Below are 21183 nucleotides of genomic sequence, written 5' to 3'. Positions count from 1 at the left end.
GGGAGGACCATTTGTGTTGACTTTTCTGCCCCTGAAATAAATTCCAGACAGATCAAAGCACGTCATCGCACTGGTGCAAAAAATTCTGCAGATCTATTAAACGGAGATCTGGAAGAACAAAGCAACATCACTGCCACTTGATTAATTTCTGTTGTTTTACAATATACAGTATATCGTGACATTGCTCAACCTAATCCCACGGACATGCAAAGGAACGTAAATCAACACACCACTACCTGTACACACATGGGCACGAGTGCACACAAAGGCACACACAACACCAAAAATGAGCACAGGCTTCTGTTCCCACAGAGCTCAGTATCAGTCTAACAGCCCTTTCACACATAGACCGAGTAACACTGACGGATTAACGTTTCCGGAAGAGGGAAGAGATCTGGCTGAACCCGTGTGACTGGCAGTTGTTAAAACAGAGCAAGTTTTGAGACTGCTACGTGCTTCACTTAAAAGGACAACACAGGCCAACACCATCTGAGACTTTCGGACAGTCACATTTGAGAGTTTTGCACCCAAGTGTTTTTTTCTGAACAACCTGACTGCCCAAATGTGTGTTTTGTCACAAATCCAGATAGAATTTTCAAAGTCTAGACTGCAACAAAAAAAAAACTACAGGAAATGCAATTTTTGCAAATTGTATCCAAACCACATTTGGAGGAAATTGGATTCAAATCAGATTTCTACAGGTGCACCTCAATCTGGATTTCTTGCGTCACTTGCAATGTCACACACAATGACGACGTAACTTCCTGAGTGGCAGAGCGAGCAGAAACTATGCTGCTAGTAGCAGAGCGCGATCACAGTGTGGAGATTTTAGCGCTGTGGAGGACAACGGAGACCAACAATCCGTGGACAGACGTTCAAATCGATTATCCGCTAGCAAGACGATGGACCTCCATTTGTCATGCTTCCGTGTTGGAAAGCAGTGTCACTAGCCTAGATATGCGCATGTCGTTACCACAGTAACACACGCGGATGGGTTGGCGACACCGAATTCATTCCGCTCACTTGCAGATAACAGTGCGGACAGTCTGTCCTAAAGATCTGATTTGAGAAACTAATCAAATTTGCCTGCAGTCTGAACAAAACCATTGTGTTCCAAGTGGCTCAGTCTCTGTGCTTTTTTGATTATTAACTCAATGATTGTTTCACATAAACAGCTTCAATCAGAACATTTTTTCCTGAAATCATGTGAACATGAGCCAGAGACAACTGTGCATAAGACCGTTGAAGACCGTTGCAAATTCACACAAATCTTACTTTGTTTCGCTACATATGCAGTAAAAATTGTAAGATTACAAGAAAAGTGTGCAAATTGCATTCTCAGACCAGTTTATGATTGCACAGATGTTGATGTTATCTCAAAGAAGTTACATATTCATACATTACTAAGTCAAAAATGCCACAGCCACTACTATCGTAAACAGGAATTTCAATTGCAGATAAGTGCTACAGGCTGCCACGCAGTCAATGGAGAACCATCTTGATGCAGCACGTAGCCCGAGCAGATTTTCTGGAAACATGTATTTACATATCAGTGTTTGAAAACTAAGTCCCATGAAATGTTCAAAAAAGCTGCACATTGTCTCCTGTTCAGCTGCGAAGAGCTGCCAGCAGAAACCCCAGCTGGTTGATGGTGCAAACGCCTGGGCGAGACAGACTGAGAAGAGCTGGCGCGCCACCAGCCAGCCAAACCTGGCAACAAGCTGCTTCTTCTGGAAAGAAAAGGTCTCCGAGATAAAAAAAAAAAAAAAAAAAAAAAAAAAAAGTTTGGAAAGACCCGAAAAGACTGGCTAAAATGAGAATGCAGTGTTCTTGTAGAAGGAGTTAACCGGGCTACTGCCTGAGGTAAATACAAATGAATGCTTGAGTAACGAGACACACCAGCTTGCGAGGCTCAACATTAAGACCTCTCAGCTCGACTGCCAGTGACCGATTTCACAAATGTAGACGGTCAGTTTCTGCTAGACAGGAGATAGGATCCAGCGAAATTCAACACCAGGTCAACAGCACAGCCATCTTCACGGAAAATCATCACGTTGTTTTAACGCACAGTACGTCAATTTCTCTCAATCAAAATAACAACACAAGATGGATGATTTTGTCAAATGGTGTGGGATCATGGGAGTCGTTGTGTAAGACAAAAGAGTGGCTCGCAAACGTTAGCCAATTCATCGAGTATCCTGCTCACGCTGTGACGTGTTATCTGGTCTTGCACGAGTTTCCCCGTCAGTTATAGCAAGTATAGGGGGCAAAGTAGATATGAAGCCTTTGAAAGGGGCCGTACCTTTGAACATTGTCAGAAACATTTGAGATAATGTACAAAATATATTACATACGACTGCATGTTTCTGACATTTTCACATAGAACAATTTTTTCAATTTTTTTTTATGGTTTAAGCAGGCACTACTGTGGTGTTTCAGAAATCAAACATTCCTTTCAAATGATGACAGCGGTGATGTTTAAACTAATGTCAGAAGTTAATTTAAAAGGGTCACATACGGATCCAAAAAAAAAAAAAGTTCTCCACAAGTAAGACATTCGATTTTAGTAAACAAGTTTTTGATTAAATTTCAAATGACAGGGGCTTCATGCATGATATAATGAAATGAAAATTGGGTAACAGTATACCTGTCTACTTGACTGGAAAGAAAATAAATGTGGTTAACTGGGTGTTGAGTTTACCAGATTATGGCTCATCAGAGGATACAAACTCTTTGTCTTGCATGACACATTTTCCATTGATGTTCTGTTAATATATTTTTTTCCATTTGGCTGATTCCACCAGGCTGTCTGTCTGTCACAGTTTATCCCCCCCCCCCCCCCCCCCCCCCCCAGTTCTATGAAACACTCAAACCAAATCGATGCTGCTGCCAAAAACCTCTATCTTTTCAAAGTGCACCAAAAAATCTTAACAATAACTGGTTTGAGAGAAAGAGAAGAATGCAGTCCATGAACCAACGAGGTAATGCACACAGACCAGATGATCCTATCTGCCCGATACACAAAACAATCAACTGTTAGTTCTAACTAGGCAGTGAAATCAAACCAGGGGAGCCCACAAAGAGAACCTGGACAGGTACGCTAAAACAACCAGGGACAAAACAGAGACATTTTAAAGATGGTACCTATGCAAACAAGAGCAACATGTTTTTATGAGTCAGAGACCTTCTGCGAGACACGGTTGTCATTTGGGCACTGAGCATGGCCCAGTTATAATATCTCACTTAAATGAGCTCTGATCTCTGCTGCAACGACATCCCATTGGGAATGAAATGTAATGTAATACTGAGTGAAAAGCTGTGAAAAAAAAACTGTCATTCTGTACTGACACATCTACAGAAAGGGCATATACCTGGATCTCGGCATTATTTAATCAGAATAGCAAAATCAAATGGATGTCGGTAATTCAAAGAGTTGCATTCTTTGGTGATCTTGAGTAATGTTGACATGCCAGCAGAACAAATGTCCATTTCAGTGTTCAACCCCGAGGCCTGTTGGCGTTCCTGAAGCTCATCTTCCATTACTTTTGCCCAGATCAAATAAGCTACTCGTTTGGCAGACGCATATCTGAGCTCAAAGACACTGATAGTTAAACACGGTAGATGTAGCTTTATATGCGTTTGTGTTTATAGGTAGACATAACAACAGTGTAAGAGTCTGACTTGAGGTGCTTGCATTCGCTTGGAACGTTGTGCTTGTCGTTTCAGAGTCTACCCGTGTTTCATCTCGCACTCAAAGCGCTGACACTCCTCCCTGCCTCCTAATTAGCAAGCTGTATCCCATTTTCCCCTTCGCCATTTTCTCCGCGAGAATAAAAAAAAAACAAAAAAAACACTGCATCCCTTTTCATCTTCCGACCAGTCTTGTCTTACAGGGACGGAGGCCAGAGAGGCCAAAGTTCAACTCATTAGCCCAGGTCACTTCCTGACTCATCTTCAAAGGCGGAGAACCAGCAGCCGACAAAAGGGACTGGACAGGGTTTCACAAAGCACCACCCGCAGACACAATTACAGCGAGAGGCAGGAGAAGATGAAGATGGTGGAGATAGACAAAGAAGAAACGAGGTACAGCGAGGCAGACAGCGTCTTGTCAGACTGCAGATGAGACACAAAGAGTTTAACTGTTCCAGCAATGTTGAAACCAAAATGTAACAATAACTAAAATATGAACCCATTTCCCCAAGATTTTGTTTCATTTCCTTTAACACAGAACAAAAGCTGAAGACAGTACAGTAAAACCACTGGCAGCTGTGTCAGAGAGCATCGTCATCAGTCAGGGATAAAACGTTTTCCCAAAGACCACATTCATGCTTGTAAAAGTTGCCCTGATACCAATGGATCGTATTCTTACATATAATCACCAGAGCAAAGACAATTCTTCCTTTAACCACGAACGATGCCATGTCAAGTGACATCAAACCTGCTTCTCGGAGCTCTCAAAAACCTCCTACACTCCCAGTGGGGTAGTCCTAGTTTGACAGGAATTCAGCTGTATTCTCTAGCTCAGAAGTCTGAACTTTCCCTCATTCCAGTTTTTCATGAACGCACCACTCGTCATGTGACCAGAACTCTGATATTACTCAGCATTTGCTGTATATGTTTTTTGGTAGCAGCACATAAGCCACAACAACTTTATGAGGTGATAATATGTCACAGTTTTTGAACAGTTTGTGGCCACAAATTCAATTATTTCTGTTTAAATAAGATGAAAGCAGATGTAACCTGATCTTTTGCTTTTTCGATTCATGTGTACGGCATTGGATGCTTACCTGTGAATTCGCACTATTTCTTACATTTATATTGGTGCACACATGTTTACTCTTTTGTTGTTGTTGTTGTTTTTTTAAATAATCCACAATTCAGAGAAGTCACTGTCAGAGAAAGTTGAAGGAGTAGCTGAAATGTTTTTTTTGCAATTTTGCCTGAATGGGTCTTCAAATTTCTGATGATACAAGACCTGTATGTTGCAGCAGCAGTTATGACTGGCTGTGAAGAAAGAAGTTAGACTAACCCCCAAAGCTTGCCGTTACATATGCAGTCAGATCGTCGTCGTCGTCCAACCCCCCCCCCCCCTCCCCCAACAAAACCCACACCTATCCAAATACTTAAATACTGCAAACAGGCATAAAAACACAGCTGGAAACTCAAGGCAACATCGGAAACAGTGCTTCTCAACAACTGTGAAGTTTGGGTTTACCGTGAGTTTATGTATGCAACACAGAGCCCTGGGAGAGAGGCGTAAGCAGGGAAAGAGAAAAGAGGAAGAAAAAAAAAAAAAAAAAAGACTGAAAAACAGTCTGATCTGCTTCTCCACAATAGGAGCTCCAACTCTGCTCATCGAGAATGCAAAGCCTCTTCTGCAGGAGTGTGTGCATGCATGTGTGCATACTGAGGGGGATGGGGGCCTTACAAATGCATGTTGTCTGGGGGAGGGAGCTGGTCCCTATATTCTCCTTGCCCTCCCAAAAGGGTGTTTTGCTCACTGCCCCCTTTTGGCCTTCCCCACATGCCCCCGCCCCCTTTCCTTTCCCTCCTCCTGCCTTTCAGGCAGAGTTCATTTTGAGTTTTTCCCATTGTGGCGAGTGAAGGGACTGACTTGCTAAAGGGTGGCCCGGGGTCCCTTGGCTCACACTGCCAGGTCAGCCCTGTTGGAGCTAACCAAGAAACATTGGCAGGAATCTGGAAGAAAACACAAAGCTTGGATCACCAATAAAGATCCTTTCTCCCTCTCATTGAGAGCATTTGTTATCGCTTTTTGTGTATGAGCGAGAGAGAGGCAAGACAAGGCAGAGGGGATGATAGTGAATGGGAGATAAAGAGCGAGAGGGGTACTAGAGAAAGACCGAATCATTAAGAAAAAGTGAGAATGAGCCGATTAAACAGAGCCAGTTAATTAGTTCTCCGCTTTAATAAGCAGTGGACAGAATTAGCTACTTTTACTGAAAACCTGGAGGGCTTTGTCTCCACGAAGACAGGACTCAGATTAATACACAGAAAATGATTGCTTAAATGGGTAATCGGTTGACAGAAAACTCATTACTAGCAATTTTCATGATCAATTAATCATAAGGGTGATTTGTCAAACAAAAACCCTAAATATTTTCTGGATTCAGCTTCACAAGTAAGAAGATTTTCAACTTTTCTCCCCAATACGTCACTGGTAAGGAATTATATCAATATTTTTTTTTTAAATACATGAAGGGTGATTTTATTTAGCATTTTATAGAATGGATGGTTAATCAGTCAGTAAAAAAAGAAAAGAAAATCATCTGTGAATTGATGAGACAAATGAGCCAGAAAGAGAACATTATCAAAACATATCAAAAAAGGGAGCACGTATACAATAATTATATCCTAAATTAAAGGGAGGTGAACAAAAACTTGAATTGTGATATTTAAAATAATTCATAAATCATTAAACAACAATTAGCAGTTTTGCCTTTGTTTGCCTGCAGTCAACTTGCAGTTACATCGATGTCTGTCCAGACTCATATTAATTATGATAGAACACAAAGTCGTAGCCATGACAGCATCCAAATATGGATGTTGCTGAAAAAAAAGATACAAATTCTAAAACATAATTGCTTTACACAGTCCCCGCAGATTCGTGACACCAATCCAGTGTCCCATCAAATGTGGAACACGGTCACGATCTCGCGGAACGTTTTATCCAATTGAAGCTGACCTTTAACCATTTAGGATATCAAGTGTCAACACTTCATATTAAGAGAGAAACTGGAAACTGGTGAATGTTTGAAAAAATGATCACAAAACAGACATGAACATGTGCGTCTTCTGCCTGCAGAAGTGCCATTCTGAAGCTTGCATCAGGAAAAAGCGATAAAGACAGAATGTTTACAGCTGGAAAAGATTTTTTTCTCCCTGATCTGACCGTGTTTGTCTTTTTTGCCCTCGATGGCAGCCACTCTAGATTCTTAACAGTAGCCTGGCAATTTAGGGCAGGTCAGTACGAGAAGCACGCAGGGGAAGATAGAGAGTGAGCAAAAGCAGACACAAAAATCTGGAGGCTGAAGTGGCAGCAAACACACTGCAAAACCAATTTCAGTCAAGGCCCAACAGAGAGAGGCCCTTCTTCAACTGAGAAATGCGGGAATCGGATCAAAAAGCGGTCAGATAAATGATCTGGCCACGACAGTACAGACAGATTTAAACCACAACAGCTGGTGCAGAAGGGGAAGAACATCAGTTTCATGCTCCGTCCTCACCACAGTCCAGCAGGAGCCAAGAGACGGTGCACTGGGCTGTACTTACACTGGCAGAAAAATTAAAGGGATTTGATTGAAATGAATGAGAGCTGAATCGTCCAAACGCTCTGAAGGAAAATCTTTGAAAATATTTCTCCCCGTATCTTTCTTCCAACAAACTTCTGGCACAAAGTTAAATGACTGCCGGTGGATTCAGACAAAAATCTGACAAAATGATGCATGATATTTTCAGCTCTCTGTAGATTTAAAAAGAAAAATCTTACAAATGAACATGGCCAGGTGAAAACCAAATCTGTTGTGTAGAAAAGTTCACAGATGTTGTGGGAGTCTTTTTCTTCTTCTCAGTTTTTACGATGATGTAATATTCAGTTATTATTGGCACTTGAGTGAGATAGGTGCTGGATTAAAAAATGATGAATGTTTAACCTTCACATTGCAGAACAATGTGCAGTTTGACTCTTTATATATTAAATATTTGCACAATGTAATCTTTCATCTTTTTTGTAGAAAAAAAACATCTGAAGGAATTTATTATTCCAAGTATTTTTATAGGTTTTAAAACATGGCTTAAGAGAATAATGATGTTTCAGCCGAGTCTTTGATCCACTGAAGACCAGTACAGGGTCAAAATGTCACTAATGGAGCTCTGGTTCCAGATTGCCAGTATCTTTTTAATGTATTCAGTCATCCGCATACAAACTATGAGCAACTTGGGCAGCAACAATACAAGGATCACCTGACGTTTCCATTTCTACAGCCATCGTGTGGCTGAAAGATATAATATTTACACAACAGATAAGAAAGCATGGGCTTTTCAGTCTTGATTACATTTATTATAGATGTAATGCCAGAGTCCATGAGGCCAACCAGAGACCCCATGTCCAAATTTAAAAAAAAAAAAATTAAAGATTTGACAACTTGAAAATAAGATTGTTTTTCTTAAATCCAGAAGCAACAAGGTTTCCATCTGACAGCAGCACTTAATTCCAAGTCTTGTCCAACAAGTCTGGGGACTTCAGCGTGTCCAGCATATGTTGGGTTTGCAGGTTGGAGACACTGCGGTTCTAGGCGGTTGGATATAACGGGCGCCACAGGCTCTCAGTGCCTGGATTTGGGCCAAAACATACAAGCAGTCCTACATTTAATAAAAATGTGGCCCTTTGCTCTGTTCTCTCCTGCATTGTGACGGGAAGATAAAGGTACGGTCGACAGAACTGGGCTGTTTCCCTGGGTTTTGGACAAGCCAAGAATTTCGAAGACTGATATGGAAGTCATTCCAAGTTTTGAAACACTGCAGACGTCGCTGTTGGCAGAGAACCTGTATTTTTTCCAGAAAGATGAACAGAAGAAATAAAATTCTTAATTTCAAAGTTGGAGTGTAACTTTTAAATTATAGAAAAGTTTAGCTTGGAAAAAAAGTAATATAGACACAACAGTGTATCATATCGGTCCCTATGTTCATTTCCAATTCAGCCAGAATAGAAATGAAAAATAAAAAGACATTACACTAAAGCACATGCGCAAACAAAACAGTGGAGCTTAGAGTTATAAAGTATTCATGTACCAGCGGCAACTTGGGAGCAAGAATCCAATAACTGTGTTTGAAAGCAAAGAAGTTTAAAAAAACAGAAGAACTCCCCTTGCAATAACAGTTTGGAAAAACAGCAAGAGTTAAAATGGAAAAAAGAACAGAGGTGCAGATAGTTCAGCAGAGCCTCCAAAGGCTCATAAACTGCTGAGGCTCATCACGATTTATGGTTGGTGTAAAAAAAGAAGATTTCTGCCCTCGCAATGCAATGCAGGGCTGACTAATGCAAAGCACCTGTGGCTCCGTCAACATGAACATCCCATACATGCAAAGAGGTGAAGAGTGTGAAGAGGTTAAAACCCAATTTGGTACCAAATCCTGAACACAATTAGGGTTAAACACATCTGATCTCATTTCTGTTTGGTAAGAAAATCTAAACACAGGTGGCTATGATCCAACAGAAACCCCACAGTAGATACGACTTTCAGTTCAGTCACTCATAAATCTTACTTGTCTGGGCAGCAAAGATTTTTGAACTTTTTTTTTTTTTTTTTTTTTTAAAGAACATTTCAGCAGACCAAATCACACTGCAGAACATGTAGAAAATATGCAACATCTATTCTTATTGTGCTTTTGGGGGGGTAAATCGTAAACTCTATCTCAATCTGCACTTTCCATTGGCTTATCTGCAAACTAGGATATTGATAAAAGGCCCATTTTATATATGACAATAAATTTAGCCTTGGTAAAATACTGCCGCCTTACAGTAAGACCTGGTAGCGCTGCAGTAACTGGAGGCTTGTCTGCGCGTAGCTAGCATCTACTGATAGCATGTGAGGCATTTGGCATTGGTAAATTGTAGCACCAAGCGATACCTTCATTGTGAGGCGTTTAGGGAACATCTGTCAATTGTAGCAAGAGAAAATATCCTGGGTAAAACTTAAAAATAAAAAAGTATCATTCAGGAACTGGTACCGGTCTCAAACATTTTGAACAATACCCAGCCCTATTTATTATATAACGTAGTTTAGGCTATGTGAATTTAATTAATTTGGGGGAAAAATTAGGAATAGCTATCATTCATTTAAAAATTAAAATTTTAGATAAGTAACTGCCCTTGTATCAGCCACTTGAGCTACCGTTATAAAAGTTTCAGATTCCGTAGTTTTTCCTGAATAGGAGTTTTGATGGATCAAACACAAAAAGAGTTTAGTTAGATAAAATTTCAGTATCTGAAAATCATATGCATACCATGAGATGAACAGACTCGGTGTTTAAAAATAGTATAATAAACATGATTAGAGGGGATAAAATCCTCTTCCATTAACGTTTACATATTCTATCGTATGCAACAGTGTACGACCTGACGGAGAAAAGTTGGTTATATTATGTAACCTCTGTGCCCTCAAGAAAGGGAAGGGGAAGACAAGCAGAAAGAGCCACATTATAGCCACAGCAAGGCAAGTGCAAGAATGTGCTTAGAGATACGTATGACACCCAAGTGTTCATTTGCCCTTTAGATGAGCTCTATTGTAAAGAAAAATGTTGCACATGTCCTCTTTTTTTGCGGAAAAAAAGAGGTTATATCAACTATAACATATCCAACTAAACATTACAAGGCTGTTCAGTTGTTTATAAACAAATTTGTATCATGTTCTTCATTAAAAGATATGCTTGGACATGCACACGCGGAGGAAAACGCAGACCCAAAAGTCAAAAGAGAGAAGGGATGAGAAGCAGTAATAGTGCCAGATGAAGCAGTGGGCCTGCGAGGCTCATAGTAACCTTGACTGTTTGAGCACACAGCCATGCAAGCAATGCAGTAAGAGGCAAGAAGGCTTTGAAGCTGTACTGCAGAGAGCCTAGCAGGAATTCTGATGTCCTGCTGTATATCCTCAAACTCTCCCCCCCTCTACCTCCTCGCTGTCTCGGCAACTGATTCAGTATAAAGTGAGGAGAAGAAGAAAAAACACAGCATGTGCAGCCGAAGGCCGATAAAAGAGAATGTAGAAAAAGGTGAATAAGGAGAATAAAATAGAGGCAGGTGGAAACAAAAAGAGACAGGGGAGTGTATGTATGTTCAAACTGCCTAGTCCAAGTTAATGGAAACAACAAAGCATCACTCTGAGCTCTGTTGCCATTGGAACAAACCCAAACCAGAAAATCACGGGCTAAAGACAGAGCCAGAGCTACCCCAATTTTCTCTTTAACTACACAAACCTCCACTGCCCTCAAAATATTGTCAATATTCAATTAGGGGGCCAGGGATCCTGGATGGGCTAGCCTCAATAACAAACCACACTTCTCTGTGGATTGAGGCCCTTAAAACTAACAGTGAAATTTCCTTTATGAATATAATCAACCAATAGGGTGTAAATACTCTCAGTAAGATTGGGTCATAGACCTTTAACATAAGAGTTTTCTCTTTTGGCTGCAGTAAAAGTCTCTGCATGCTTTTACACATTTATGTTAAAGAGTGTAGCCACAACTGTGGGTGGAAACATGTAACATGGTCCCAGCTCTGGAGAGCACCCACATGGCGAGGGTAACACCAAAGCCTATATTTCAATAACATGAAAAAGGGGAAAGAGATTAAATTTCATATTTAGATCCAAGTCTGAATCCAAATTGCCATGTAAAACCTCCAGCTTTAAGCCGCAGAAAATCGAAGTGAAATGCTCATTAGTTACATATATCAGTGAAGACTGTCTCCATTCAAAACAGCCACAGAGTCGCATGGTAGAAATCTGTGTCATACATTATCCACAATGATATGAAATTATTTCTTGAAGTAAAGATTGTCCCTAAAGTTCTGATTTACACTTTGTGAACCAGCAAAGTCTGAGATAACAAGCCAGACAGAAACAAACCAATGATGCAAAAAAAAAAAAAAAAAAGATGTATGAGAAACAGCCAATTTGGGGCTGTTTGAAATCAAATAAAAAAAACAGACCAAAGCAAAGAAAATGTCCTCTGTAAATTTAGAAAAAGTAATGGAAATAGAATGTAACAGTTGGATGAATGGCGCTTGAGGCTATACTGTTCAAGATACATTATGTAAAGGATAAAAATCACCTCACACTAAAATTACAATGAAACCAAAAGTAATTGTGCGGGGCTACAACTAACAATTAATGTGCCGATTGTTTTCTCAATAAATTTCTCAATTTTGTGCAAAAGAATGTGAGCAAATATTAACATATGCTCACAACAATTTCTCAGAGCAGGAAGCTACAGTATGTACAATAATATTCAAAAATAAACTACAACTCTTCACTACATATGAGGAAATAACAGCGTTGGTGTCGTGTCAATGATGTTTATATATTGTGTTGCACAGATGTCTACCGAGTTTAGCATGCCCGCCTCGTCTCGTATTACCACACCGCACCTAAAGGGGCGATAGCGAGTTGCTGTAGTGTCCAGTCTGCCCCTCTGTCCAACATGAGACACTTTTGGTAAAACAGAAGCTGAACAACAGCTAACATCGGCGTTTCTTTCCACCTCCAGACACAGCACATGATGTTATACAACAACATTACTCTAGCTATCTACCAAGCTGAGGCAATCCGATGCAGCAAACAAACCAGGCGGGTTGAACTTTTTAGAACCATTCAAAATGGGTCACTAGTGCAGCCAATGACAAAACAAACCATACAGAAAAAAAAAATGCAAATACCGTTTATATATGGGTTTGCTTTGACTGTTTTCTGGTCATGCAAAAAAATGGAATTAGGAAAGCTATAATGTAAATTTTATGCCTAACCGATCACCTTTTTTTAGTCGACCCACCACTGGATCCATACAGTGTTACTTTCCAATCATCAGCAAGTTAACTATGATTGATAAAACAAGTCAACTGCTAACCAACGGCGGGGCAAGAATACGCAAAATTGGACGCCGACATTATGTAAAGGGCTGCTACGTTATGGACCCTAATCAAGTATGAGATTAAAAGCAGCTGTACATAACTGGAGCAGAATAATATCTTTGACAATAATAAAAAAAACTTTGCACAAGAACTAGGTTCTACAATATAAATCTGAAAAAACAGCTTCGGAAACTTGACCTTTCAACTTAAAGTGTCAACTGTAGACCCTCATGTCCCCTGATGATTGAGTAACTCAATGACAGATTGAACAAGGTTGACCCAGTGACTCGGCGAGCCTCAAATTACGCATCTGCCAGAGAATGAGGGGTGGAGTGGAGCGGGGTAGAATTACATTTTAAATGGGGATGCAGGGATGTTCACTTGATAACAAAACCCTCAGATCTTTTCCGAAGGATGCGTTGAGTGTTGATGCCCTGAAAAGAAAACACAGGACTCCTCTGAGAGATAATGGATGCCAGCTGTGACCCTCAAAATAAAACGTTTGGATAAAAGCGTGGGGGGTGGGGGGGACGACAAAAATCCCAAAGTATGAAAAATCACAGCTCCCCAGGAAGGAAAATGCCAAAGACAAAAAGATCCAGTTCAACTGGCACACATGCAGATTTCAAGTCAGGCTTCATCCGAGCACCAGAGCACATGTCCACACTACCAGCATGGCAGACAGATTCCTGCAGTTTGTTTCCACAGACCGATCCGGAGTGTTTCATTGGATGCACATCTTTTACACTTGTGAAAACCAGTCTGACAAACCCATGAAATCTACCACTTCAATCGACTTACATTAGCTTCATAACAAGTCAGATTTTCCCAGCTTATACAACAACTTGAGAATTCAAAACGGTTTTCCCACGATACACGGAAATGATGCTGAATGCTGTATTTTGTCTGCTGCGGCATGAATTTGAAATTAGGCATGAAAATTTAAGTGAGATTGACAAAAGCCGGAAATTATAATTACATCTTTGTAGCTGATGTGAGACATTTTATTGTCATTGGAGAAAAACAGTCATTAATTCAGAGCATTTACACCACCAGGAGAAGAAAACAAGAATAATACAGATAAGAAAAATGACTGGGAAAAAAAAAACAGCTGAGAAAATGATGGAAAGAACCAAAAATAAGACAGCGAGAGCACAAACTGGAGCTCGGGGAGGGATGAGCAGTGACAACGACGGATCCGGTGGGATCAGACGGAGCCCTCAAAGCCGACTCCCAGATCCGGGATGAAGGCAGCTCAGTGTGGAAGCAGAGAAGATGAAACACCATTTGGGGCCTGGGCTCCCCCGCTGCCTTGCCTGTGTTCAGGGTCTGTGAGCTCCTCTGCCTCTGAAGTGCTAAACACCCTGAGCACCCGCCACCACTGCACTCCCTGCACCTCCTGCCATTTGGTGGCTCAATGCAGCTCTGCACAGATGGATATGGTTGCTGTGTTCATTGTGTATTTACAATCAATTAGGACTGCAACACTACTTTCAAAAAAACATGTGTTCGGTCAATACAACATGCGGATACACTAAAAAATGTCCAATAATGTCACATTGAACCAAGGTGACATCTTTGATTTGCTTGTTTTGTCCCAGCAATAGTCCAAAAGCCCAAAAACACTCAGTTCAATATCACATATGACAAACAAAAACAGCAAATCCTGTCAAATTAGAGGCTTAAGTAAAGAAATGTTTAATATTTTTGCACGAATAAGACTTAAATGTAATGATCTTAGCTTTCAAAACAAATTTTTTTTCCATGTAATTTCCGCTCTGATCGATTCACTTGTCAGAGCAAAAGTCGATTAAGGCACGCAGCATTTAGTTGTCTTTTAATCGTTGTACTTAAAAAGTAACAATAAATTCAACCGTTAAAACAACTACCCAATCAGTCTTCTAATAGTTACAGCTTTAAAATAAATAATGGGTGTCCTGTCTGATATAGAGCAGAAATAGAAAACACATAATGAACCACCACAAAAACAGTTGCAGTGAAATCTGAAAGGATGAACTGATTTATTGATGTGATAACTGACAGAAAATGAACCAAAAACTATTTAAGCAAGAATACTCTCCTTTTTGTCAGACTTAAGCAATCTGCAGATGTGACCTTGAGCTCTGGAAACATGTGGAAGGACATGTTTCACCATTTTGTGGCATTTTATTAACTCAACGATGAATCCATTCATCCCAAATTAATTGAGACTATTCAATAATGAAAACAAGCACTATGGTTGCAGCCATGGTTGCAGACATTTAGGATCTAACGGCTGCTGAGACCGTGTGTTTCTATCCACATGATATGCAGGAAAAATATGATTGTTTGCATTTAATCATCAACAGTATCAGCTGCAGACGTTCCTCCAGTGAAAAGGAAAACCGATTTGGTGAATGGGCCTTCCTGCTGCAGTGAGAACGGACAATAAGTCTGCGGATAACTGTGCAGGATATCTTAAAGAGTTTAGAGACAGACTGGAAGGTACACCACCCATTTTGATGTGCACGTTGACATGTCCTCATCTGTGTAACCAGACATAAACCACATGACATAAATCAGTCTTCAGATGCATCTATCCGATATTAGTCGTGATTATTGGGGACATTCATTTGTAAGAAATCTGCTCTGGGTTCTTATTGAAGGACAGTTTATGCCGCTTTTCAGGACACAGACGAACACGCACTATATAAAAAAAAAAACAAAAACGTGTGAGATGCACAATCAAATGTGTCTAGATTAGAAGACTTTAAACCATCAGCCGCCCAGAACACCAAACCTCCAGCGTGTTGATGTCCCAGATAAATGCGTCCCAACTTCAAAGCGCCTGTTGTTGCACTGCAACACTGGCACCATACGAGCTTAGTTTCGAAACCCTCGAATCATTCTGTCCACAAGTTTCTCTCTGTGGTTATTAGATTATTTTAGTGTGTAGGCCTATTTTTTTTTTTTTTTTTTTTTTTTTTTTATGTTTGTGCCATAAAGGATCTGTAAACCCGTTGCAACTCCGAGTGACACGAATCACACAAATCTAAAAAATTTACGCCAAACAAATTAAAAAGGCACAACATCTGGCTTTTACCTGCATAGTGAAGACTCCCAGCTCCTGAGAGGACAGCTTTTTCATCTGCTCGGCCAAAACTTGCGCTTCTTCCAGGATGGAAAACTCCGTCTCAGCTGAGCAATATCCACAAGAAAGAGCCGAGCACATTAACACGAAGCTCCACGAAAAAGCCGACAAGCAGCCCCTGTGAAAGCGAAGGTGTTTATCCCGAAAAGCGGCATGCGTACTCGGCGTCAACCCCAGAGGTTTCTCCCTTGCCCGCCTCGCCATGATGGCTGTGGGTTCACAGGCTGGAGAAACACTGAGTGTGAACTGGTGGCGGAAAAACAAACAAAAAAAAAAAAAAACTTCAAGGGAAACTACTTTTTACAACTTTGCAGCGTAGAGTACGTGTGCCCTTTCTCCCCGGTACAAGTCTCCAAGATTTCCTGCAACGCAAACCATCGCACCTCCTTGAAATCCCTGAAGAGTAGAAAGCAGATCCATGCGGGAATGAGGATACGCTTTTTCTTTTCTTTTTTTTTTTTTTACGTTGTCGGTGTTCCCTCCTCGATTGGTCGCTCCAACTCCTGGAAGTCTGGCAAAGTGAGTGTGAGCCGGAGATTCACCACAATGGGGGTGAAAGTAGGAGGCGTGGAAACTCAAGGAGTCCAACCGGCGCCTGGATCTCTCGATCAATGGATCAGGGATTCGTGATGCCTTCAGAGGCTGCAGGGGAAAAAAAAAAGGTCCGGTGGGGAACGACCCTCCCAATCGCCAAATACGACGAGGACAGTTTTTATTTTTAATCGAGCTCATAAGTAGCCCACTACAGCGGGGTTTTTTTTGTAAAGCAACCACCATATTCATAGCGAGGAAAGTAGAAATGCAGATAACTGCCATTTCTCCGAGTCCTCGTGAACGACCCATCCACCACGATCCCCTTCAAAAGATTTCTGAACAGACACCAAAAAGAAAATCTCTTGGAAATGTTCATCATATATTATCTTAACTGTAAATTTGGTTTCCCAATCTTGAGGGCTCTATACTGCAAGAGGGAATATAATAATGGTGGGGAAATAATAAATCATTTTAAGTTCAAAATCACAAATTTGTTTCAAAGGGCATTGCACTGCAAAATGTAGTACCATTTATCCTTAGAACAGTTTGGATGTGAAAAAAAAACTTTATGGAGGAAAAAGGGGAAACCTAAACTCAATATTCCTCTTGCAATTTACATTTAAAGTAAATATGGAGTCTAAAATACTGCAATCAGCCTTTCGGTGTCAGATGGTAAAATAGTGTATTTGCTTTTATTGCAGGTATTTAATTCTTCACAATGTTTGTTCTTTTGAACAGGGATGTGGTGGTTGTGGAACAAAGGTAACAGGAATGCAATGGTAAGGTGGTTTTAAAAGATCGGCTTGGCAGCCAAATTGCCCTAAAAATTATTTGATAATTTGACCTACTATTATCTTGTTTTTTTTGGTGTTCTGTCTTGAAGTGGAAAAAAACAGCTAAAAGAGAGTTAATATGTCATTAATATTCATCAGGTTCCTCCAACAAGTTGGCCTTCTTAATTTTTTTCTGCAGGTTAAAGTAAACCTTTCCTTTGGTTACAACCAACAGCGTAGCGGATGTAAAAATCCACAAGCTTTTAGGCATGACACTAATAAACTTGTGATTTTATGTGCTCTCACATCTCTGTGAAGATTGTTAATTTCTCACCATATAATAATTGCAGGTATATAAACTACAGAAGAACATGAATGAAAGCTGTACATGGTAAAAACCGACCGATCCTCAACTCCTGTAAAGCTCCAGTTCTTGTTTTCACTACAACCTTAATTTGACTTTGGCTGGACTACTCTGAAAAAGAGCAGAAGCTTGGTGCATTTGGCCAATTCACATTTGGATTGCTGACTGCAAAATAAAGAAGTATGACAGATAAATGGATCGTTAGGGAATCTTGTAGTCAAAGCTGATGATGTGAGGCTTTGAAGTGTAACAGCACTCCAACCCATTCAACAGCTGACCTCTAATCAGTGATCTCTCTCTCTCTTTGTCTCTCTCTACTTCACTGGATTGCAGAGTGGATTTGATCTGCAGCTGCACAGCTGGCTTCTTCTCTTCCATCTCACTGCTTCTTGGGACTTTTTTTTTTTTTTTTAGATATTCTGGTTATCCAACATTTAATTCCCGCACAAAAAGTCAGTTTCACGGCTGTTGGATGGGGAAAAGTACACATTCGTTGGGATACTCAAAGTAAGCTCACTTAGTAGGCTAATTTCAAAGGCCATTTTTTTCCATTTTGTTTTGTAAATTTGAGACTTAAATAGCCTGCAAACACCCTGCCTAAATGACATTTCACGAAAGAAAGCCTTTACCATCAGTCGAGTAATAGACAGCGTTGGAAATTTTGGCTTGATAGTCCTACTGAATATACCTCACATACACCTTACAAGTTGATTTTAGTAACTAGTAGCTGTAAGTAGCTGTAACACTATGTACATCCAGTCTTGTCCATCAAAGTGCTTGCTAGCACCTTGAAACAAAAATTTGCTGAGAGACCCAGAATAAATGATATTAGAAAATATCAGAAAGGTTTTCACTATTGGACAACTGAAAGAGAAAGTGAGCGGGTGAGGCGGGAATTTCTGCTTGATGGAGTTATTTGTAAAATAATTAACTCACAAAATATTGCTCAACCATAACAATATATTGCACTCAACATGTTCCTCCACAATGTCAGAGAGAAAGACAGAGTACAGCTCAGTGTCTCGATATGTCCTTCCACATTTCAGATTTCCACCAGGGGTAATTTAGCTCTTTCTGCTAAATCAATCCCTAACTTTTAGAGATAGCCTGCAGAGACAGATGGGATGGCATAAAACATACCTTCTGTCCAGCTCTGTTGGTCACGTAATGAGGCCCTCGGTGGCATTGTGCTGCTTTTTGCTACTGTATGTCATTCACGCAAGAATTCGTTTCTTTTCAGTCTTGATCCCACACGTACTCGTACAGATTATCATGAGTTACTGTTGAATCAATGTTGTGCTGCAAGAATAACCAAACATGACAGCCCTGTTACAAAAGAGTACTGAAACAACTGGATGTTTTTCTCCATCTGCAGAAGGTTTGGTCTAAGTCCTCCAAAAGTAACTAACACCGGTGCATTGTAAGTCTGTTTAGCATCAACTGTCTCAGGATTATTTTTTATTTCTTCATGATGTGTCCCTTGCTGGAGAGTTGGCATATTTAAATATGATCGATACATTTTATGTTTCAATGAGTCAGTCAGTCAACCATATTTAGTTATGGCTTTGATCATAATGAGGACAGACAAGCTTCCGCGCTATGATTCACATTGAAGCCAAAATAACTCAACAAAATTACTTTCAGTGTTTGTCAAATGAAGAAATATTTGTAGTTTTCAGTTTTCCGTTTAGAGACAGAAAAATCTATAATCTCTTATTGTTACGTGAGTGGCAATGAGTAATTGCATTGGAACAAGTCATTTTACTAAATGTTCAAATCCTAAAGTGAAGGTGATGTGCATTTAAGAAAAATATTGACGGTGTGGCTTCTGATGCTGCCTCTTCAGGACATATATTCATTATTGGGGCACTTTCTTTCATTTTTGGAACTTTTCTTTTGCTTCCAATTGTCCTCTGAAGACTTCATTCACAAGAATTGCTCTGCTTGTAAAATGCAAGTGTGAAACACAGCTTTGCAGTCTGCAGTCTGCAGCAAAACAGTTCCCAACTCCAGACATTGCTGCGCTCTTGAATGGGTCGTCTGTGTATGTCTTTGGCCGCAGACTCCATCAGATGTTTGAATGGCCGTCAGATGCTTTTGGACACTTGTGAACACAAGGATTTTTGTTGAGAGGACAGATGTTAGTGTGTGCACCACATACATTATCAGTTCCCTAGAAAATCCCTGTTTTCTAGGGAGTGTTTTGTTGCACCATCAACTCTCAGTTCCACAGGCGAGTGTTATTTATTTGCAGATTGTGTTTGAATCCAGCATTTATACAGGCAACAAATAAAAAATTTTTTTTAGGGAATTCATTTCCTGAATCAGTAGCTATATTTGCAGAGTAGAAAATATATGAAAATCCTTGTGCAAATATTGGAAAGAAATGTATAAATTTAAATAATTTGATGCAGACTTAAATAACTCAGAGTAAAATTTAAATGCCACAACTTTTTTACGCAGTCAATTTCACTTCTACTCTCCTCTCAGCCACAGGCAGAGCTGACCTCATCAAAGCTCTTGTGGTGGTGGAAGAAATGTTTATGAGTTGGGAGGATTTTTAAAACAACTCTCTCTGCTCCACACCTGTTATGTGGCAGGTGTGTTTGTGTGTGTGTGTGTGTGTGTGTGTGTGTGTGTGTGTGTGTGTGTGTGCGTGCACGCGTGTGTGTGTGTGTATATGCTCATGTTCGTGTGCGTACTGCTACAAGCAGGTGCATTCACAGCAATGACGCAGAGATGTTCAGAGAGACGGGTCAGGGTCACGGTCCTGTCTGGACTTAAATGAGACGAGGGATTGGTTATTTAAGGACTTGGTTAGTGAAGTGTTGATACGTTAATTCTTCAATTTTACACATGTCGGAAAGTTTAAAAGTCTTCCCAAAGCATAGAAAAGTGAGTTTTATTTCTGTGACATCATCCTGGTGTAAAATCTATGAACTGAGCTGGAACCATAACCCTCCCACAACGTAACGACTAAACAAAGTTAGAGCATTCTTCCCACTGATCTAATCTAGCACCAGCCATGTCATGTTCAATTTCTTACCAATGTTATTGTACACTAGAGGCACACATCTGTCCTGGTAAGGTAATGGTGACTGAGTCACTCTGTGCTACATTACTTATAATAAATAATAAATTTATTTTCACAGCATCACAAATTACAGCCTCCAAAATAACAAAGTTGAATCAAACATGGTCTTAAAGCCTGAACACACCAAGATTCATACATGCTGGAATTATTACAGGACTGTTGTGTTGGATTACATTAGCTTCAGCGACAGGTCCGTCATAAAACAGCAAGATAATGTAAATAGGAGAAGACAGAGACAGGGGGGATTATTCAGGATTCTGGTGGTATTTAATTTTGATTTTTCAAGTCTATGTTGGTACTACAATGATATGTGGCAGTAAACAAGTTTGTAATTAATTGTAATTTTGTACATTTTGATTGGGCAATAGAAACGTCATGTTTCATTTAAGATTGCTCTGGTGTTAATTTCATGTGTACAATTCTTGCTTGATTCCAATAAAAATACAGGTAAGGAGAAATGTCTTTTAATGTATCCTTCACTACAGAGATCTTTTGCTTATAAAGCAGAAAAATGTGGTGTGAACTGTCACGCAAACAGGAACCGCAACACCAACTTCATTTGCTCTCCCTTGTTTTTTCAACTTTATCTCTTGGATCATTTTCAGACTGCAGCTCAGCCAAAGAGTCTTACAGTAAAACTACTAA

The 21183-nt window shown here is 40.1% G+C and overlaps 1 protein-coding gene across 1 annotated transcript in view; it reads right to left on the bottom strand.

Moving 5' to 3' along the window:
* The window catches only part of cachd1 (cache domain containing 1), a 90111-nt gene extending 73808 nt beyond the window's left edge, over positions 1-16303 (bottom strand). Inside the window, exon 1 of the mRNA XM_069153165.1 lies at positions 15726-16303. Coding sequence (XP_069009266.1) covers positions 15726-15977 — 252 coding nt within the window. The 5' untranslated portion in view covers positions 15978-16303. The remainder of the gene's footprint in view (positions 1-15725) is intronic.
* Between the last annotated feature and the right edge of the window lie 4880 nt (positions 16304-21183).

The sequence above is a fragment of the Embiotoca jacksoni genome, unplaced genomic scaffold (genome assembly GCF_022577435.1).
Source record: "Embiotoca jacksoni isolate LCO1_2020_lvr unplaced genomic scaffold, fEmbJac1.0.p SCAF_19, whole genome shotgun sequence".
NCBI classification, from domain to species: Eukaryota; Metazoa; Chordata; class Actinopteri; family Embiotocidae; genus Embiotoca; species Embiotoca jacksoni.
The sequence above is the reverse complement of the archived record's forward strand: the minus strand, read 5'-3'. Positions and strand labels throughout refer to the sequence as shown.